This window comes from Haplochromis burtoni, unplaced genomic scaffold (genome assembly GCF_018398535.1).
Source record: "Haplochromis burtoni strain Fernald_Lab_line unplaced genomic scaffold, NCSU_Asbu1 Contig_438, whole genome shotgun sequence".
Lineage (NCBI taxonomy): Eukaryota > Metazoa > Chordata > Actinopteri > Cichliformes > Cichlidae > Haplochromis > Haplochromis burtoni.
In genome coordinates this window covers 424175-445886 of record NW_024582799.1, presented here as the reverse complement: position 1 = coordinate 445886, position 21712 = coordinate 424175, and the positions used below count along the sequence as shown (strand labels likewise).

The 21712-nt window shown below is 40.1% G+C and overlaps 1 protein-coding gene and 1 long non-coding RNA gene across 6 annotated transcripts; one reads left to right on the top strand and one right to left on the bottom strand.

Annotated features, from left to right (window-relative positions):
• Positions 1 to 386: 386 nt before the first annotated feature.
• On the top strand, positions 387 to 8561 carry LOC102309383 (chromatin complexes subunit BAP18). Of its 4 annotated transcripts, none has more exons than XM_042213370.1 (5): positions 387 to 522; positions 2477 to 2571; positions 4494 to 4720; positions 4883 to 4990; positions 7398 to 8561. In XM_042213370.1, exons 2-5 carry the CDS (start codon positions 2534 to 2536, stop codon positions 7460 to 7462), a joined length of 438 nt encoding a protein of 145 aa, XP_042069304.1. In that variant the 5' UTR covers positions 387 to 522; positions 2477 to 2533; the 3' UTR covers positions 7463 to 8561. The 4 variants fall into 4 exon arrangements, with proteins under 4 accessions (XP_042069304.1, XP_042069305.1, XP_042069302.1 ...); XM_042213371.1 differs by having other exon boundaries at positions 389 to 522; positions 4497 to 4720; XM_042213368.1 differs by lacking the exon at positions 387 to 522 and adding an exon at positions 1378 to 1822.
• A 1479-nt stretch (positions 8562 to 10040) lies between these two features.
• LOC121812116 lies at positions 10041 to 16372 on the bottom strand. 2 transcript variants are annotated; one of them, XR_006052874.1, is made up of 2 exons: positions 12319 to 16372; positions 10041 to 11311 (listed from the first exon to the last, which is right to left on the bottom strand). It is a non-coding gene; the product is annotated as an uncharacterized LOC121812116 (long non-coding RNA). The 2 variants fall into 2 exon arrangements; XR_006052873.1 differs by having other exon boundaries at positions 15874 to 16372.
• Between the last annotated feature and the right edge of the window lie 5340 nt (positions 16373 to 21712).

The window sequence follows — 21712 nt, the reverse complement described above, 5'->3', positions numbered from 1 at the left end:
CCTGCACTGTGCAGTGTGTGTGACATAGATACACCATAACAGTACCTGATGATAAGCTGGATTTAGACCAAATTTATTATAGTTTAAGTACAATTAAACAACAAACTGATGATTAATACAACCTACAGCATATAAATGGAGATGGAGTGTTTAAGGAAAAAGATTCGCAGCATGAAACATTAATCTGGATCAGAACTAAGTAAACTATGCAGCAACCCTACATTTCTTTACTCTTGTGGCTCTTTTTTAAAGAGTTGTGCATAAATAAGCACGTTTCTGTTTTTCAATCTTCCCTTCATTGTGTGAACATATATTTTTGGTAAACAGACTTATGTACCGCTTTTCTAACTCTATCTGCTTTTTTCTATTTCTGTTTTACCAGGTTCATTCACCCATTCACAGACAAGCACTTTCTTCTATAAACTGGCACACACACTCTCACGGATGTATCGTGACAACCCGACAGACACTTGGACATGCAGACCGAAGCAGCCAGAGATCAAATGATCAACCTTCCACCTGGTAGATCACCCACTCTACCTTCTGAGCCACAGCCATCCGTCATGCTGTACCTCATACTATCCCCTCTGGACTTGTATGTTGTTGTTTCTACAGTAGCGTCACCAGTGTGTAGTCAGATCTCATTTCTGTAAACAATTAAGGTGTTTTATGGTAAAATACAACAATATAAAAGATAAATACAATATAAATTGTCAATAGACTGCCTAAATGTTAACAATGTAAACCACCATGTGTCACTCAAAGAAGCCCCAAAAAGACCAGATCCCCTGCTCTTTAACTACAGTAACTGATCATGCGATTATCGGTGTGCTTAGCTTTAGTCTGCACCCATCAAGAAGTTATTGTGAAAGATGTTCTGAGGACATTGCTATTCAGTATTTTTTCTTTCTTTAAAGCCAAGGTTAGAGTATCAGTTTCAACCAGGAACCTTCCTGCTGTGAGGTGACAGTTCTAACCACTGCACCACCACGAAGCACTGGCCTGAGTGTCAAACTGCTGAAGCGTTTTCCCCGGGACTATACAAAATAGATTCTCAGTGTAGACATCACAGTGTGTATGATTTTAGTTTGAGGATGGACAGACTTATACGGCCATATTTTAAAAGAACGTGCTACAATCCGTGGTTCCAACAGTGTGCCAGCACTTTAACATTATGAAAAGGTTTTTGAACATTCTGTTAAAACGTTTCTTCTTGGTAACCTTTTTTAGTTTTTTTTTTTTCAGTTTTTATCCTCAATATCGTACGGAGCCCCGCAGGGGACATGGGAGAAAAAAAATTAAGACGGACTTTTGCGAGATCTCGCAAAACAAACTCGGGATCTCGCAAAAGTCCGTCTTAATTTTTTTTCTCCCATGTCCCCTGCGGGGCTCCGTAATATCATCTACTAATCTGATTCCAATTATATATTTTTCTTGTTAGTATTCACGTCCTCAAGTTTACCCCGTTTCGAGTGACCCGGTCACAGTGAGTTCTTAAAAACTGAGATTTACGAGTGCACCCTGAAGCCAGCGCGAGCCATCTGCTGAGCGCGCGCACATCCGTCTGTCGTCAGTGACATGATAGGAAAGAAGTTTGAAGCAGATAAAACACCTTTTGCAGCAGTATGCAGCGCGGTATGAAAAAGACTGCCTTTTCCAAGCAGCGATACTAAAGACGGCGGGAGAGCTGCTTTCTAGCTGTGGAGCTACATTAGCTACGTGGCTATGCTGTTAGCATCGTAGTAGCTGTAATTGAACTGAAGGACATCATTGAGTGTGTGCTATCACAGAGACCAGCGAAATGACCTCAGCTTCTACTAAAGTAAGTCAGTCTGACACGTGAACACCTAGCATGTATTACATGGTGTGCGTACAGTGTTGTTATCCTTACACAAACGTACCGAGCGTCCCGCTGCTTCTACACAATGGCCAAAACATGGACTGAACTTTTCCAGGGGATCATCAAACAATATTGCAAAATCTTTAAGTTTTAGGACAAATTATCTAAAAAGCAACAGTGGAAAATCATGGATCATCTATGCCCACGTGTTGCTTTTGGTCCTCCTTTTCCAGTGAGGGGGAATCTGTATACCTCCACCCAGCACCAGTGTAAGCTGGTGCTGTTGTATTACTCTGTGCTGTGACTGCGTGCAGCAGGACACTGCACATAAACAACCTGGATCCCAATGATAAACGTCTGTCTGAGCACTCAGCGTGCTTTATATAACTTGCCTCATTCACCCACACGCATTCATAATTTGGGGTTAGTATCTTGCCCAAAGATATTTGGCAGGCAAATTGGAGCAGAGAGGGGTTGAACCACCAACCTTCTCTCAGCTGACCTGCTCTACCACCTAAATGTTAATCGCAGCATGTTGCAGTACACATCCCTTTATTACAACGTTCCTCTGTGGAACGATACGTAGTCATTTTCCATGGATGCTACTTGTCCACTTAACCACTCTGTGTTGGCCAGGTGGGCGAGATCTTCTCTGCAGCAGGAGCGGCCTTCACCAAACTAGGAGAACTCACCATGCAGCTTCACCCAGTGGCAGAGTCCAGTCCTGCCGGGTAACACTAGTCTCACACACCTTGTATAATTATAATAATTTGTCTATAATGATATAAAAAGTAATGTTGTTGCATTTCGTATGGACTTTAGCTGTTTTTGTTGCTGGAGCCAAAAGCTAAGATGTACTTTATATAAGTTTAATTTCATCATAAACCATTGAGTTAAGTAAATTAATTTTCTGTCTATAACAGCGGTTAATCTCAGTGTGCTTTATATATAGTAAGGCAGGGTGTCCAACTCAAGGCCTCCAGTGTCCTGCAGGTTTAGACGTGTCCAGCTGATTTAAATGGCTACATGACCTCCTCAACACATCTTGAAGTTCTCCAGAGGCCTGGAAATGACCTGATCATTTGATTCAGGTGTGCTGACCCAGGGTGAGATCTGAAACCTGCAGGACACCGGCCCTCGAGGCCTGGAGTTACCCACCCCTGTAGTAAGGTAAACGTTTTCACGAGGGGTCTCTAAGGCTACGTTCACACTGCAGCTCTTAATGCTCAATTCAGATTTTTTTTATCAAATCCGATTTTTCATTTATTTACTTTTTGTCTGCTCGTTCACACTACAAATAAAATGCGACAGCAAACGCGCTCTAGTGTGAACCCTCAAAGCGGCTGCATGCGCAAAAGAAGATGTCGCACACAACGCGCTCTGTTTAGACCCAGACCAAACAGTGTTGTTGGACTGATGGCCTTAATATAAAGACTTGTTTCGGACTTTACGTTTCCCAATTTAGCTTTAAGTTATAAAGTTATTGTGATATTTACATTTGGCCTAATAATGATCCTTATTGCTGTTTTAGAGGAGCGGTGCTTCAAAGGATAGCTGCAGATTTCTGTCAGAATCTGCAGATTATACAGTACAAATAAAATGTTCACACTGTCTTCCCAACAGTCTCACTGGATAGCCAGGAAGCGTTCACGGCGTCCTCTCCGGCGCTGATAGTTGGCGTCTGTCTTCTGTCAGTGATGTAAAAGACTGATTTAATGCGACATGACCGTTCAAACAGCAGTCGCTTTCTGAAACATCAGATATGTATCGGATTCAGGACCACATACGAAAGTGACCCAGGTCGGATTTGAAAATATCGGATTTGTGTCGTTCACACTGTCATACATGATCAGATATGGGTCGCATAGGGTCAAAAAAGTCAGATTTGATGTGCTTTCGCCTGCAGTGTGAACGTAGCCTAAGTGGATGGATATTTGATTAAGTAGATTTACCAGATGTCCTTTCTGATACAAACTCCAAAGGATTTGAGTAGTGTAAACCACTACACTATGGAGTCACTGCTTTATATAGTAAGGTAAAGGCCCAAATATCGAAGGAAAGACTCCAACAATCAGACCAGGTTCCCCTTAAGGAGAGGAAACCATCTGCTAGAACAGGATGAGCATTTACGTGAGTCTACACTCCAAAACGTATACATGTGCATAGCATGCATGGCACAATTTCATGTACTGTAAATAATCTATAAACTATACTATAAATAACCTAATTTAAGTTAGGTTTGTGAGTGCATTAACTTGTGGGTCACCATAGCTGCATCTACTAAAAGAAGTTCAGTCTCTGTGACCTCCATCTCAAGGTCAGGGGTTTAAGTTTGCACATTCATAAGATTTTCAGAAAACTCGAGAATAATTCAACGTAGAACTTTTAAATTGAGACCATAGGTGTATCTACTAAATATCTTGGACATGTCTTATTCATGAGAACAACCTCTGGGGCGTAAAACGTGTAACTTTGTGAGCCGGTTTTAATAATAAACATGAATCAGACACAGAGTGTTACAGTCAGAGTCAGACGAGTTACCAAATAAATGGTCACAGAACGTGTGATTCATCTGTGTCATCACATGTGCAGAGACTACCCAGTGTGGGCCGGAATAGCTTAATCCTTAATTTAGCTCCCATCTCTCCTCCAGCAGTTTGACAAAGAGCACAGTGAAGAGGAAACCATATGAAGATGGAGCTACGCCTGCAACTTCTGACAGTCCAAAGAAGGTCATCAAGAAATCCACTCTTGCTGTTGCCAGAGCATCGCAGGGCCCCCCAGCTGTTATCTCTGTGTCCACAGCTCAGGTTGTCATGGCAGCAGGTCTCCAGGGTCCCCCCTCCAGCCAGCCTCCTCTGAAGAAACAGAAGACTGCAGGTCTCCATCCTCGACTCCACCAACAGTTTTATTCATTTCATTAAAAAACAAAAAACAACTTTCTTGTAGCTTGTAAATAATAACTTTTTGTAAATTTTAAATACACAAAAATGAACAAATAATACAGAGAAGTGAAGTGAAGTGAGTGCTGTGTGTGTGCAGATGTGACCCTCAGCGCTCTGAATGATTCGGATGTGAACAGCGATCTTGTGGACATCGAGGGACTCGGTGAGCGATCCAACTCCAAAAAACTCAACAATTTTGATCAAGGTAAAGTTCATGAACAGAAAAAAACCACAGATGGATTTTTTACGCTGAATTACACAAACAAACAGAAGCTGTCAGATATTGAAAAGTTGGGATCAAGTCAAAAGATTAGATAGCTTCTGCTTTAACATCATCGGGTCTGACTTCTGTTGTTCAGCAGAAGAAATTGGGTAGAAAACCCCGTCCAGTAAGTCCTGCACCTCACTTGCCTTACCATCAGCAGTTTGGGCAAGTGGCTATCAGCTCAAGTTGAGTTTAAACAAGGAAACTTTGGGTTTTCACATTTAAAAAAAGTGACGTTGGGAGCATCGGCACTATCCAAAACATGTAAATGTGTACTAGCACAAAACTGCTCAAAGAAGTCCTGCCATTAATTAATTCTTCGATCTTAAATATGATCAACCTATCTCTAATGATCGGCTATGTACCACAGGCCTTCAAGCTAGCTGTAGTTAAACCTTTACTCAAAAAGCCATCTCTAGACCCAGCAGTCTTAGCTAATTATAGGCCAATCTCCAACCTTCCTTTATATCAAACATCCTTGAAAGAGTAGTTGTCAAACAGCTAACAGATCATCTGCAGAGGAATGGTTTATTTGAAGAGTTTCAGTCAGGTTTCAGAGCTCATCACAGCACAGAAACAGCTTTAGTGAAGGTTACAAATGATCTTCTTATGGCCTCTGACAGTGGACTCATCTCTGTGCTTGTCCTGCTAGACCTTAGTGCAGCATTCGATACTGTCGACCATAATATCCTATTAGAGCGATTAGAACATGCTGTAGGTATTACAGGTACTGCACTGCAGTGGTTTGTATCATATCTATCTAATAGACTCCAGTTTGTGCATGTAAATGGAGAGTCCTCTTCACACACTGAGGTTAATTATGGAGTTCCACAGGGTTCAGTGCTAGGACCAATTCTGTTTACATTATACATGCTTCCCTTAGGCAGTATCATTAGAAGACATAGCATACATTTTCACTGCTATGCAGATGACACCCAGCTCTATCTGTCCATGAAGCCAGATAACACACACCAATTGAGTTAAACTGCAGGAATGTCTTAAAGACATAAAGACCTGGATGGCCGCTAACTTTCTGCTTCTTAATTCAGATCAAACTGAGGTTATTGTACTCGGCCCTGAAAATCTTAGAAATATGGTATCTAACCAGATTCTTACTCTGGATGGCATTACCTTGGCCTCCAGTAACGCTGTGAGGAACCTTGGAGTCATTTTTGACCAGGACATGTCCTTCAACGCACATATTAAACAAATATGTAAGACTGCTTTCTTCCATTTGCGCAACATCTCTAAAGTTAGAAATATCCTGTCTCAGAGTGACGCTGAAAAACTAGTTCATGCATTTATTACTTCCAGGCTGGACTACTGTAATTCATTATTATCAGGATGTCCAAAAAACTCGCTGAAAAGCCTTCAGCTAATCCAAAATGCTGCAGCAAGAGTCCTGACAGGGACTAGAAAGAGAGAGCATATTTCTCCTGTTTTGGCTTCCCTTCATTGGCTTCCTGTTAAATCCAGAATTGAATTCAAAATCCTGCTCCTCACATACAAGGTCTTAAATAATCAGGCCCCATCTTATCTTAATGACCTTGTAGTACCATATCACCCTATTAGAGCACTTCGCTCTCGCTCTGCAGGCCTACTTGTTGTTCCTAGAGTATTTAAAAGTAGAATGGGAGGAGAGCCTTCAGTTTTCAGGCCCCTCTTCTGTGGAACCAGCTTCCAGTTTGGATTCGGGAGACAGACACTATCTCTACTTTTAAGATTAGGCTTAAAACTTTCCTTTTTGCTAAAGCATATAGTTAGGGCTGGACCAGGTGACCCTGAATCCTCCCTTAGTTATGCTGCAATAGACTAGGCTGCCGGGGGATTCCCATGATGCATTGAGTTTTTCCTTTCCAGTCACCTTTCTCACTCACTATGTATTAACAGACCTCTCTGCATTGAATCATATCTGTTATTAACCTCTGTCTCTCTTCCACAGCATGTCTTTTATCCTGTCTTCCTTCTCTCACCCCAACCGTCCAGCAGATGGCCCGCCCCTCCCTGAGCCTGGTTCTGCCGGAGGTTTCTTCCTGTTAAAAGGGAGTTTTTCCTTCCCACTGTCGCCAAAGTGCTGCTCATAGGGGGTCATATGATTGTTGGGTTTTTCTCTGTATCTATGAAGCGCCTTGAGGCGACTTTTGTTGTGATTTGGCGCTATATAAATAAAATTGAATTGAATTGAATTGAATATAGGATAAGGCCACTGTAAGGTAAAGACCGTACAGTAATCCAATAAACTGTGGCAAAAACCCACAAGCCTGTATATTTATGGGCCCCATGTAAAGATTTGGACCATTTGATGATCTACAGTAACTATATGAGACTTTCTTTTCTGTCTCCATAGATACTCTGAACCTGGACTCAAGCCTCATTATGAACCCCAGCGACCTGCCTCTGCTGTCCCGCTGATCCTCCTGTAAACGTCTAGAAATGATGAAGAAACACTTGAAATAATTTGTAAAAATCAGGACTCGTGTTTGTAAGCAGTGGATGCTGAGCACTAGGATGAACAGCAGTCAGAATGTGTTGGTGATGAAGTTAGTTCTAGGCAAGTTGGCATAATGTGTGACCTTGTGTAATTTTCGTTTCCTTAAACTCTGGTTGGAGAAACATTTAGAATATCCCACTTTATTTATTTAAGTTACATTTCAGCAGAAAAACCTTGGCTTCACTGACAAAAGATAACCTTTGCAAAAGTTCTCCCGCTGCGGACGCAGGACATGTGTTTTTTAAACAAAGTTAAAGCATTTACAGAAACTCATTAAAAAGCTCCTCTATAATTTCCACTTCAGTGTCTCCAAATGCCTTTGCAAGATTCGATTTGTCATGTTGACAGCATAATTGCTGGCATGTGTTACTAATGTCTTTGACGAGCCAGTGTCCTGAGAAATCCACATCTCACTTTTGGCAGATATCCGTGGTTAAAACTTTGACTGTACAGACATGGCAGTAACAACATGATAAAAGGACATCTCAACTAACTTTACCAGGATTTCTCTGTAGAGCTCTGAAACACAACTGGTTTTCCACTAAACAGAATGACACCAGTGAGCTGAGACAATGTGGATGAATTCCAATTGAATATCAGAACCAGACTTTGTTCATCCCAAAGGGACAATTAAGATACAACAGAGCAGCATGACGTTAAAGACAAGGACAGAGCATAACCAGGCAATAAGAGTGAGATAATAAATACACAGAATATACAGTTTTAAAATTAAAGTGACTGAATAAGTGACTAAAAGTGAGTAAAGTGTTGGGAATATAAAAGGAGATATTGCAACTCTCCAGCATCCATATCAAGCTCCTATTATTCCAGATTGGAGTCTGGAAGTTGAAACAATGTAACAAATGATGATTTTAATTGTCATTTTTTCTGTATGTAGAAACTGTCGGTTTTTGTGTATTTTAGCATTTGACAGCATCACGTATGTTTCATGCTGTTTAATCTTTTCTTTATATTCATGTGAGTGGAACATAAAGTTAAGGTGATAGAAGATTTATTTTATCTCGACTTCATGCCTTTCATTTATTTTAATGCTTTGGCAGGAGCGTCACAGACGGGGAATTTTCATCAGTATCATTTTGCATGAAAGTGCTTGAGCTTTGAAGTGCAGCGAAGCATAGCTGCGTAAACACGTTGGCTTAAAAGAAACAGATGTTTTGGGGATGATGCAATAGCTGCGAATTTGAATGTGCCTGTGCATCTTTTCCATTCTCCTGTTTAGTTCCCAAAGAAATGTTTTTGTCTAAATAGAAGAAAACATTATTTTAGTTTTCATCTGCCAGCCTGGAAGTGCACCCCAACACATTAAGACACTAAGAAAAGTGATGCTAATTCTCTCCTGAAGAGGGAAAAGTAAATTGCAAAAGCATGATTTAAAGAAATATCCCTTGAGCTAAAAGCTGTGAAGGTGCTGACGGTGGATGTGACTGACGGCATCAAGGACATTTATAGGAACACAGTGACCAACAGTGTGATATCCTTCATACACCATCTCTGTGTGCTCACATAAGTGGAAATCATGACACACTCATTTGCGTTTTGTAAAGATTCATCAGCGCTGTAGACACTCAAACCTGACTCAGATTTTATTGTTGTGCTTGGAACAAAGCCATCGCGACCTTAAAGAACTTTAGCATGCATGTAGTTTAAGGTGAGCCAGATTTGAACCTTTTCTTTGGGTCTAAAATAAGTTTCAGTAGACATTTTAGTTTTCAAATGCTGACCTTTTATTAATGTGTAACAGTCATAATCGACCCACAGACCGTTATGTTCGTCCACTGGGAAGTTTTCGACACATTAAACTGCAGTGCTGCTTATTTATAACAAAATAAATGATAATCACAGCAGTGTAGTGATGTGTGTCTGACAGAAGCAGCACATAACATACTGGTAATGCAGTGAAAAATACCAGTAATGATGTGCTGCTACGGCCAGATGCACTGAATGTGACCAACACTCACACGTACTCACAAACATGCACTTCTGGAAAAACAAGTAAAGAATAAATCCAAGCACTACAGGTAACGCAGCATATTTTCAGCATGCAGTGATCTGCCTCCCACATACTGATCTGAAGTATAAAGAACAGAGATTTCAATGCAAACACCTCTCAGGTTGTTTGTGACAGCAGCTTTGGATGGATCAGTGATCTCTGGAGGGACGAGCACATATTTGAAATGAGTGATTCCACAGACTGGCAGGCTTTGACACGAGTACCTATCGAAAACAAGAAAATCAGCAACAAAATATAAAATGCAACATGCAGGCACTCCTGGTCAGCTGTGCGTTTGTTCCGAAGTTTCTTAAACAATTATTCATAAACAGAAATTAGTTTTATATGATGTGGATAAAACACATTGTTCTCTTATTTTAATAAAAACCTTTAGAAAGAGAACTGTGGCTGGAGTCTAATCGCTGATTGTTCCACACAAACACTAACATAAAATCAACATCGTTATGAGTGAAAAACCTAAAAAAAAGTTTGTTTGTTTTAAATAGAACGTGTCTAAGCTGTCGACCCTAAATAAGGAAATTATCTAAATCATTCGTCCTCATTTTCTAACCTCATTATGTTCTCTATAAGTAGGAAATGCTGTTTTCAGCTCACTGGTGCAATTAGTTTGTTGTCAGGAGACAAAAGGATTTCAGCTTGAAACAGAATTAAATGTGAGTTTGTGCTCACTACTGCTGCTCACTATTCATGTCAGTGCAATTCTTTTCACAGATCTCGACAGAAAAATAAACCAGTGATACTCAGATAATGACATGCATCCAGCTGCTATCAGACAACAGGAAAGCGACTCATGCATTCATTCACCCACATGTGGTTCATAGCTTTAAGACAAGTAACAGAAATTATTGCAATCAAAGTCTAAGCTGGAGGAAAATGGACTAGGAGCAGTGTGATGCTGAGGATCCCAGGGCTCACGGTGGCAGCACATGATGATTTGAAGCGATTCAGCACATCTGCAAAACATGATGTGCTGCTAGAGCGCACCCTGGACACACCGAGTCCATGACTCAGGCTGGTGCATGTCCACGGGGGCGGGAGGGCAAAGACAAAACTGAAATGTATGTGACCTTTCTCTGAAGAAGACGGCCACGTACAATAATGTTGAATTTTTGATTCCGTTCATCTGTAGGGTTTTCTTTTAAAAACAGAGAAAATGGAGGAAGTGGAGAAAAAGAGGAAGCAGTTGGGGGAGGGGAGGGGGACGACGACATATAGCTCAGATATTTTTGAAGAAAGATAACATTCAAGAATGTTTCACCACAAAGTATTTAATGATAAAATAATCCACACATTTTATTTTCTGATGATTTCCACCTGAAACATACTACAAAAAATAAAATAAAATCAAAGATTATTTAAGCAACTGAAATAAAATAAAAAGTATGACTGTACTTACCCCGACTATATCCTTAAAGGCAAACCACAAACAGCACACGCTGAGTCGTAACAAGCTACCTACTCTAATGTAAACAAAGATAGAAAATGAAAAACGACATTTACATGCAGCTTTTAGAAGAAGTCTTTCACCAAAAAGAAACACAATATAAACATCCGCCAGATGTCTGACTTTTCAAGATACATCAAGTTCAAAAAGCTGAAAGTAAAAAAAGAAAGTGATTTATTAAAATACTTGCATCCCAATTTTAATGAATCTCCACTGAACCAAATGTGTATTTTTATACCAAGAGTGTAAAACAGCATCTTACCTGCAGCCCTGCAGAGGGTCACGCTTTAAACACTGCAATCAGAGCAGATCAGTTAGTGCAATTGTCTAAGAAGTCATGTCTTGTTGATGCAGCCCCTAGGAACTAATCCAGACTCATGCCACACAGTATTATTGAAGGTACAGCAGCTCTGGTCCAGCCCAGAGGTTCTCTTACAATTTTCCCGTCATCTAATTCGTGAATGTTGGCTGCAGTTCAGTATTTCATGTGTCAGAGGAAAGAAGAAAACAAGGCAGGGTTGCTTTTTAAGGATAAGTGAGACTGAAGTAGTCATCTTAACCTGCTTGGATTTTATTTATTTAAATGCATTTCCAACAACAGATATATCGACAGAATATCAGTGATGAAAAATCAGTTTTTGTTTATGGTTTGGTTTATAAAATACCTGCAAATATCCTTCACATGTGATCAACAGTTGAAACCTTGTGACAGTTTGTACTCTGTGACTTAAAGGATTTTCTGTTGATTGATATATTTCACTTTACATGTGCATCCTTACATTGGAACCAGTGTTCTGTCATTTTAATGTGAAACTGAGAGTTAGTTGACTGATTCGTCAGTATAAAGAAAAAACAGATTTGAACTGGACAGGGCGGGGCCAGCACTGAACCTGATGCACCACACTTGACAGGATACACTTAAGATTTATACTTCCATAAAACTCGGCTGTAAACAGGAAACATACGCATGCATATCTGTCTGCAAAAAAATCCTCTTAAAGGGCCAAGAAGTTTTTATTTAAAACAAACAGTTTTAAATGTAAAATGTTTGGTGCTGATGCTTAACCTCCAAGGCTGCTCAAATGAAGCCTTATAAAGGCATGTGGTCACAAAGGGTCAGAAAAGGTAACTACAGATAACTACGTCCCAAACATCCACTCTCACTCACAGAAGAATCAAAGTGTGATGGAGGGAATAAAAGGCAAAGTGTTGGGAAGCTCCTGTCTATGGCCTGCTGCTCCTGCAGTCACAGCACCACAGGCCATTTTACATTCTTCAGAGGGAAAAAAAGATTCACTTACCATTTGCTGCTGAGATGTTAACCTGATGATGGAGGAGCTAACTAGCTTAACTACTGACTAAGAACACTGAAAGTAAACTCACACCTTCTTCTGCCTGTTTGTGTGGATACATTGTCACAATCCACAGACCAACAATCAGAACTAGTCCTCAAAAATAACATAAAACAGGAACAACAGAGGCACACACAGACACACAGGATGACTAGATTTGTCAAATAAAAGTAAAAACCAAGGAGAGTCCCAACAGCAGCTCTACACAAACACCCATCAGAGGGAGAGAGCCAGCCTACTACAGTGACAGAGAGAGCTGAAAAAAGGCCTGTTTGGGGTTTCTGGTTGCTCCTGCTTCTGTTCGTAGTAAAAGGGGGTGTCCGGGGAGGAAGGGGGTTGGTCAGGTTTTGGTCCCAGTCCCAAAAATACCCCCTCCCCCCAAAAAAAACAGACAAACAAACAAACAAACACAAACAAACAAACAAAACCAACAACTTCGTGTCCCCTCATCCTTCCTTGCTGGCCTTTCACCTTCTAGCTATGTGTATGTGCATGTCCCAGTCCTTCTCAGTGCTGCCTCGCTGAGCCCTAGCTACGCACACTGAGACAGTGAGAAGACTCAGTAGGCATAAAAACCTACAGGGCTGCAGCCTTTTTCCCTAGCAGTCACTTTCTACAATACAAATCGACATTTTCGGGGGCGGCGAAAAATCTAAAAAAAATATGTGGACGCTCCCCAGTGTGTGTGTGAGACAGGTGTAAAGCGAGGGGTCTGTCGGAGCTCCCGTTTGCACGTAAAAAATTTATTTGTGCGAGGCAAAGGGGCTGCTGCGCAGCGCGGAGCATTGAGCCTGTACGCCTGGCAAGCTGCTCCACTGTCAGACTGAAAGAAAGCCTGAGAAGACAGGGAGGGAGGAGAGGGAGGAATAGAAAATGAAGAATAGTGTGGCTCTGAGAGGAAGCTCTTTATGCATTCACACACAGTTTGAGGAGCCTACTTTATAGGCTAATGTTGCGAAATAAAAAACAGAAACCACAGCAAACACACGAGTGGGGTAAGTACAGTGAGCCACCAGCTTCTCTGTGCTGCGACACGCAAAGGAAGCCGAGTACAGAAACACACACATGGACTAGTATTAATGCACAAATGTAATCGCACTGAGAGCTACGCTCGGTGTTTGCCTGACTCTATTTTCTCATGTTCTCATATGGCCGTGACATGGCAGTCGACAGGAAGGAGGAAGACTCACACTGCTGAAAGTGCTGCTCTCAAACTACACTGTTTTACAAGGAGGTGGCCCTGCCTACCTCTCTTTCTGTTCTACGCACTTTTACACACACAGAAAAATAAAACATGGGCACATTAAGAAAAAGGCCCGGCGCTAACTTGAAATAAATCCTAGACCAGGCTCTAATGGAGCAGCTCCTCCAGCATTACTCGGTGTAACAGTGGGTGTCACAGTTAAGCTCCAGGGATGCCCCAAAATACAAAGTATGCTCGTTTTCCATTCACATGAAGCAGTCTTACTCTAATCACTTACAGGTGATGATAATGGCTAACACCACACCATCAGTCCAGGAGAAGAATTCAAATTGGCTAAGCCACACGAGGTTTCTTCACGTCTATGTCAATCGAATTTTAATAGAATCATCCCGAAATGATCTTAATCCATTTCCTAACATTTCTGCAGGCTGAGGCCCTCGATGTGTTTGTGGCAAAGACAAAAAAGAAGAGTTTAAAGATTTGTTTACTCAGTTCTGCTGTGTAAGTCTGGATATGACACATTGGAAAATATTTCCACATCAATTCACATCTTGAAGTTTAAAGTTCTGTTGTTCCTGGAATTATGTTTTTTTTTCTTTTACAATTTTTATATTGCATGCGTGAATATTTGACCTGCTGCATAACAGCTGAAGATCTTTATGGATCAGATAAAATATCTGATGCTATAAGGAATGGTGAAAAATATCCACAGCTGCAGTATTAAACTTTATTAAAATTTACCTTATGGATTTAAATCAGTGTAAATATAAAATAATACAGTCAAGAAATTTTAGCTTTTCAATTTGGGCCACTTCACTTTGTGATGGTTCGGACTGAACACATTCAGTGAAGCTCTAATGAATGTAATAAAAGAATTATAATTATTTCCAGAGTTTCCCTAAATGTTGCTGATACATTTTTGAATGTGATGCATTGAATTAATTGTTTCAGTCGACAGGAAACAAAATTCTGTCATTACAGTCTTCTTAAACAAAAAAGATTCAACTTCGGTTTTAAAGGTGTCACTTGTTGCCACTTTAATTTAATACTTTGTATTTTTTGATGTTTTATGGATTAAAAGTACTGAGTTGTTGAAACAAAGTAATATTTAGAACAAAGTGATGCCAACTATTCTGCAAAAATATTCTCCTTTTTGTGAGCAGCAGTTTCTGTCAGAATAAGCAAACACTATCTCCTTGGATGGCTCCACAGCCATCGTGACCTTTTCTTTATAAATCACCAAACAAGATTTAATCTATAAAAAAAAAAGTGAAGACATTAGAAATGTTACTTCACTCTCAGATGATGGTGTGCAGCACATACACAACCAGGGTCTTACCTAAAAACGTTGAACAGTAAGAGGGAGACTTTTTAATGTCAGGGTCCGTTTCTCGGTCATTCTGGGGGAGAGTCCAGCGGTCTGTGTGGGAGCTCCGCTTTTTACCTCGTTTTTCTATCAGTTTGTAAACGACACGCTTAAAAAGAAAAAAACTTTGCCTATAGTTTGCCTACAAATCATCTATTTGTCATGTTGCCTAAAGCTTTATATTAACACATTTATGAAAATTAGTTTCATTGTTCTAAAAACCGACTAATACATAATCAGAGTTGACTGGTCTTTGAGTAAAGTCAAAGTCAAAGGCAGCCGCACATATTTCGATAACTGCCCGTAATAAAGTGCGCAGTCCCCGCTGTGACGAGAGGATGACAGGCTGCGCAGGTGAGAAACTGCTGAGTCACTGCGTTTTCCGAGCCTGGACTTTCTCACTGTTTCCTCTGTTTAACGGGGCGTTTTGACTTAAGTATAGTTTATTTATTTGTTTGTTTATTGTGCTTGAAGGCGAGATTAGCGTCGTATTTAGACACAGTGTGCAGCCGAGTGGGCTGGCGTGGTTGCTGGGGAGGAGGCTGTGACTAGGGGAGTGTCCCCTTCCTCTACTTTTCCACTTATCACTTAAACTCTTTTGTAAAGAAATATAAGTTCTACACTGTTAACAATAAGCTATATTTGAACATTTGCTAAGATACTATATTATGATGACTTTGTCTCCGTGCAGAAACGGACGCGCACAGTGTCTGACACGGTGCAGTCACGCAGCCTTTTGTTTCAAGCCGCACTTTACTTTGTCTGCTAAGCGTCCCTCGCACAAAGCCTTTACTTACAGCACATCCACGCTTACAAAGCAGCTACCGGCCATAACACGTAAACACTTTTAAGTTACTTACCTACAAATGAAAATAAAAAGATAAAGACTAAATACTTTATTAATCAAATTTGGGGCGGAAAAAGAAACTCTTACCTTCGGAAGAAAAAGAATATCCAAAGGAGAAGTAATGTTAAGATAATCCTGGTTTTACAGTATTTATGAAAAAGCGAAATAGTGCGTAAATGTATTTGAAGACGGGCTCTCATTCTGTGTCAGTGGAGGATTTGAAAGTGGCGCCAACGGCAGTTGTTCCTCTGCTACCCACGCAGCCGTCACACACACAAAAAATAAATAGAAATTTAAACGTGCAAGTAGCAATATTTCATTCATACCAAAATGTGCCTGCCGACCACCGCAACCCACTCGTGTCCACAGTTTTGAATAATATACATTCTGCGATTTTTATTTATTTTTTATGTTAAATTAAAATAACCGTCAGAGGCTTTTTGAGCCGCGGTGCAAGACGGGAGATTTCTGTTGTGTTTTGAATTTCGAACTGACCGGAGCAGCTGACGTGCTGGCTCAGTGGCTCCCCCTACAGCCACTGTGCGTGCACTCATTCGTCACGACTTGATGATATGACATTTATTCAGTTGCTCCGAGATTTTGCGGTGTCTTTTCTGTTTTGTTTTTTGATCTTTGACGATCAAAATGACTTTGATTTTGTTGTGGTATTTTCTAAACATGTATGAATACTTGTGTGGAGCCCCCCCATCCTGTATCAATGAGGTAGATGGCTTAGAAATGAAGTTTATTATATATTTTTATATATTTATATGGACATAAACTCTACAGTATAACATTCTTCAAAATTCTTTTGAAATAGCACTTCAAAAAAGAAAGAAAACCTTCATTAGGCACCATAAAAGTAAAGCCATTGACTTGTGTTTTCATCAGTTTGGGATTCAGTTCAGCTCATATTGCTTCTGCACCTCTTTCCACAACACATTTCAAATAACAGTGGTCCTTCTTAATCAATCTCAGTAGAAAAATGAAAGAAATCATCTGCATTTGTTTACAGTGCATCTGAACAGAAACTCAACATTTCAGTGTGTAGTTAAAACAGCAAACATACCTTCAAATAATAAGGTTACTAAAAATCTATGTGCTTTCACATTTCAGTTTCGTCAAGTGCACTGAAGCGACTCTCAAGTCGGCGATTATGGTCCAGGAAAACCAGAGCCGTCAAGTTCCTGCTTGATGTGCTGCTCATAAAAGCTGCTCAGCATCAGCAGAATTAGGATCTGCCTCCTTGCAGCACAAAGCTAGTTTGCTCATCACAGCAACCCACTCCTGTACACCATGCCCAAAGGCATCAAGGTCCACAGTCCCACTCACAGATGCTTGGAGTGCTGCTGGTCCTAGGCTGCTGAAGGTAGATGAGCAGCCAGGGGTGGTGTTGGTGAAGCTGTCAACCATTTATTATGTATCTGGTCAGCTTGACTTTAGATTTCTGCTCCTACTCAACACACTTCTTCACAAAGCTGTTTGTTGGCAGCCAGGTTTATCTGCAAGTAATCAAGGTAATCAAGGACATTTGTTGCCACAGGATATCTGCTCCGGAAAACATCCAACATTTGCAACATCACTTTGCATTTGTCTGCAAATTCACCTAGGGAGTTTTTTCACTTTAGGAGTCATTCCACGACAAAAATTGGACTTGGATATTTTTACATTTTTACCAAAATGTACTATTTATATGTATATCCCACATCATTAAGGACATATTTAACTATCAGAAAAAGTCATTTTCCCATCCAGGCATTAGTTTTCTTTTATTATTGATCATATTTTCAAGATGTGTGACTGTAATTCTTCAACCCCGTTATGGACACTTTGGAGGCTCTCTGAATATTATCATAAAATGTATTTCTAAAGAAATCAATATGTTTACATTAATTAGATGTCCCCCATACTAATTCAATAATTTTAAATAGAAAAATGACATAAAATCACACATTTTTACTCTCTTAAATCCTGAAATGTAACTAATGAGTGAAAGCAATCTTGTCATTTTTCATCAAAAACAGGAATCAGCAAACATTAAATTATTTTCTTCAACATTTTAAGAAAATAATATATGAAAATGTAGGTGTGACGGGGTTGAGACTAGCATAACAGGGTTGAAGATGAACAGGGGAAGGACAAATACAGCTTTACACTATAAACAGTTGTTTACTCTAAATTCAATGTACAGGCTTTCCATTAGCATTATATCTCACTTTGTAACCAAGGAAGGACACCAGATAAACCTATGCAGTAGAATTAAGTTTTATTACAGGTTTTTCTGAATGCTTAAACCCTAACTGTGATTCTTACAGCACAATTCCTAAAACTATTGATACTTATAGCAAAACCACTCACTGAGTGTGCAAAACTAAAAGCACAAACACTGCTTTGCACTCAGTTTGCCATTTTGTAACACACACTTTGCAAACCTGTAGCTACAATCCACTGCACAGCACTCTTTTTGCAGAACTGTAAACACAACTCACTGCTTTACACTCAATTTCCAAATGATCAACGCACTCCTAGCAAAACTATACACATTTATGGCCATTATTTACACTATTTTGCCAACTGTCTGGCACACTGTCACATGTGAAAACTTTTTTAGATAATTAGTTCACTTTGCAATCAGCCTAAGCACTATAATACAGGTAAGCTCTGTGTGTGGAGTACAATGGAGGGAGCAGTCATCAGAGAACAGATGCGTTTGGCTGTCAGAGCGGCGCTTTTTTGAACTGCAGGTCCTTGAAGGGTGAATACAGTTTGAAGCTGGAGGATCTCTATATAAATATCCGATAGCAGCTAGGTCCCCTAACTTTCAGCAGCTGTTGAAAGGATAAAGTTGTGTATATCAGTGGTTAGAAATACCATTATTACTTTAGGATTAGTTTAACACAAATCGGTGCCCAGGAGCTGTGAGTCACAGTGCGCAGCATAAAGGTCCTTTCACATCGGATGCAGATGTGCTGCTAATGCTAACTGCTAACTAAAAGCAAAGGATCCAGAATTTGTTGCTGGCTGCTGAGCTCTGTGGGTTTTTGCAGCAGCTCTACCTGTACTAGATGCACCTGCTCCTTGTCGTTTCTATCTCTGACTTTATGTCCTCTACAAGAGTTTTGTTTTTTGCTGGTTCTTCAAATGTTCAATAAAAACATGTATGCTAATTCATAACGAAAGGACAGCCAAACCCATCTGTTCTTTGATTGGATAGTTAAATTTGTGATTGACATGACATTGGCCAATCAGATGAAAGGAAGAAAAATAGGTCAAAATTCGTACTTGTAACTTGAAACTTGAGTGCAGACTTTCTCACAGTAATTTTTTGGCTAAGTCCACACACAATCTTTACGAACAATTCTTTTTCACATCTTTACACACACAAAATTTTTCACAATCTTTTTACGACACAAAATCTACACACACAATCTTTTTTACACACACAAAATCTTTTTTACCACACACAATCTACAAACAATCTTTTTTACACACACACAATCTTTTTTACACACACAAATCTTTTTTACACACCCATCTACCAATTTTACACCACAAATCTTTTTTACACACACAAATCTTTTTACACACACAAATCTTTTTTACACACACAAATCTTTTTACACACACAAATCTTTTTACACACACAAATCTTTTTACACACACAAATCTTTTTTACAGCACCACAAATCTTTTTACACACACAAATCTTTTTTTACGCACACACAATCTTTTTACACACACACAAATTCTTTTTACACATACAAAACTGATTTACAAGTACAAAATATTTATGACCACATTTGAGCCCATACTTGAAACAAAAGCCATTGTTTTTTCATACATCAGTATCAGATTCTACAGTTTAGATAACATCATAGTCACTAAACTTCAAATCCCTGCCTAGTTGCAACAGTCTTTCCAGATACACCAACTCTGTTCATACTCTTCTTCAGAAACTAGAGTGACAGACACCATGTACCCAACAATACCTAAAAACTACAGTGATTCGTTGAAACGGAATCTGTTAACATTGTTGAAGAATCAGCTATGTTTAGTATGTATTTTGCCTATATCCAAATAAAGATGTATCAAACTGATACTACAAGTAGCTATTCGTCTCTTGCAAGTTCCATCACATCTGTATGGCACCCCTAGAAAATCGGGCCAGAAAAGTGAAAATGAGGAAACACCTGTAATTTCTCTACAATGAGATGCTGTGGCTAACGCATAGTTAAAATATGCAATAATATGCTGTGATTGTTCTTAAGTTTTCAGGTTTTTTTGGCATATTTAACAGTTGAACAGTATGAAGCACATGAAATGCGAGAAAGGTTTGGGTTTTGGTCTGATGATAATCTGTTTGGAATGAGTATGATGCATTTTGTCCAACTATATGGTCTGTTAGCATGATTCTACTGTGTGAGGAGTTTTGCAAACGTGACCAAGTATTGAACTTTCTACTTAAAACTTAGATGGTGTACGTGGATACAAAATACTAAAGTGGAACAGTATCGCTAAAGGAACTCAATGTCGATGGAAATTCTTATTTTTAAGTTTTGCAAATAGCTAGTAAATTCTAACCACAGAATATAATAAGACAACCACAACAGCATATTTACAACTAACAAACATTGCAAAGTGAATTGCTCAAATGTAACATAGTAATGTGTGTGTGCGTGCGCGCGTGTGAGTGTGTGTGTCTAGGCATAAGTGCTGATGAGGTGCTAAAAGTCACCTCATCCTTGCTCCGGTAACAATCAAACTTGTTGAACTAATAACAATAATAATCAGTTAACGATTTCAGTGTGTCTGTCTGTATCAGCGCCTGTGTCTGTGTCAGAGTGTTTTTGCATGTGTGTGCCTGCATCAGTGTGTGTGTCTGTATATATGCATGAATGTGCCTTTTGTTTCATGAATTCATCTTGTTGAGTCAGTTCCACACCTCTTTCAAGACTTCCACAGCGCCTTGTCACAGCCTGTGGGGTGGAATGAGTTCAAGGACATCATCAAACAGGTACCAGAGGATATCATCCTGATGCGGCCAGAACAATCGGTTTGACCCAACACGATGCATGCATTTGACCTGGACTTGTGTTGTTTGTATTTTAGAATGATGCCTGGATACAAATCATCGTCATATCTGAGAATACACCATTTACCAATCAGCTCTGGACTTTCCCACTGGATTTTTCTGGATCCCCCCCCACTGCCTGTCTGTGACACAGCCGGTTCTATCTTCTGGCCAAAAATGAAACACTGGGTGTTGAAGCACTTGCCGTTAAACTGCTTCTGTGTTGTGACATGCAGCTTACATCACAAACCATCAGTTCTCCTGGAGTACAGTAACGACCTGGTGAATTCTCACGGTTCCAGGAACAGCTGGTATCTGCTTCGGCATTTTCTCATAGCTTCCTCAACATCTTCACTTTTCACAAAGAACAGTTTCACACTTGTGTTTGTTTCAGACAAGGCCCTGAATAACTCTTCTGCATCTGGGATGTCATGCCCCTTTGCTACCATCATGTCAGCTGCTCTTTTTAAGGCTCCCCCGACACCATCTGGTGCTCCTTTTCCATGACTGGCCTCGAAAAAATTCCAAGAACCAGCCTTGAATCCTCTTCTGTCCAGTTCTGTAGTGAAAAGGTAGAAGTTTCTTCGTTGTTTGTATTGCGTACAGGCTTAAAAAGTGCAGCACAGACACTTGTGGATGTTGGCCTTGAAGGTAATCTAGCACAGGATTTAGGTGCTGCCATATTGCTGGAGGGCCTTTATGTCTACTGGGGGAGATGGTGCTAAAGCACACAGGCTCTGAGAGCCCACCAACAACACACCAGTATGAACGGTGGCCTGCTGATGTGAAGCCCCAAAGTGGACCGCCTGAACTTGAGAACTGTATTTACAGCTGTAGTTTTCTGAGAAGTCAACA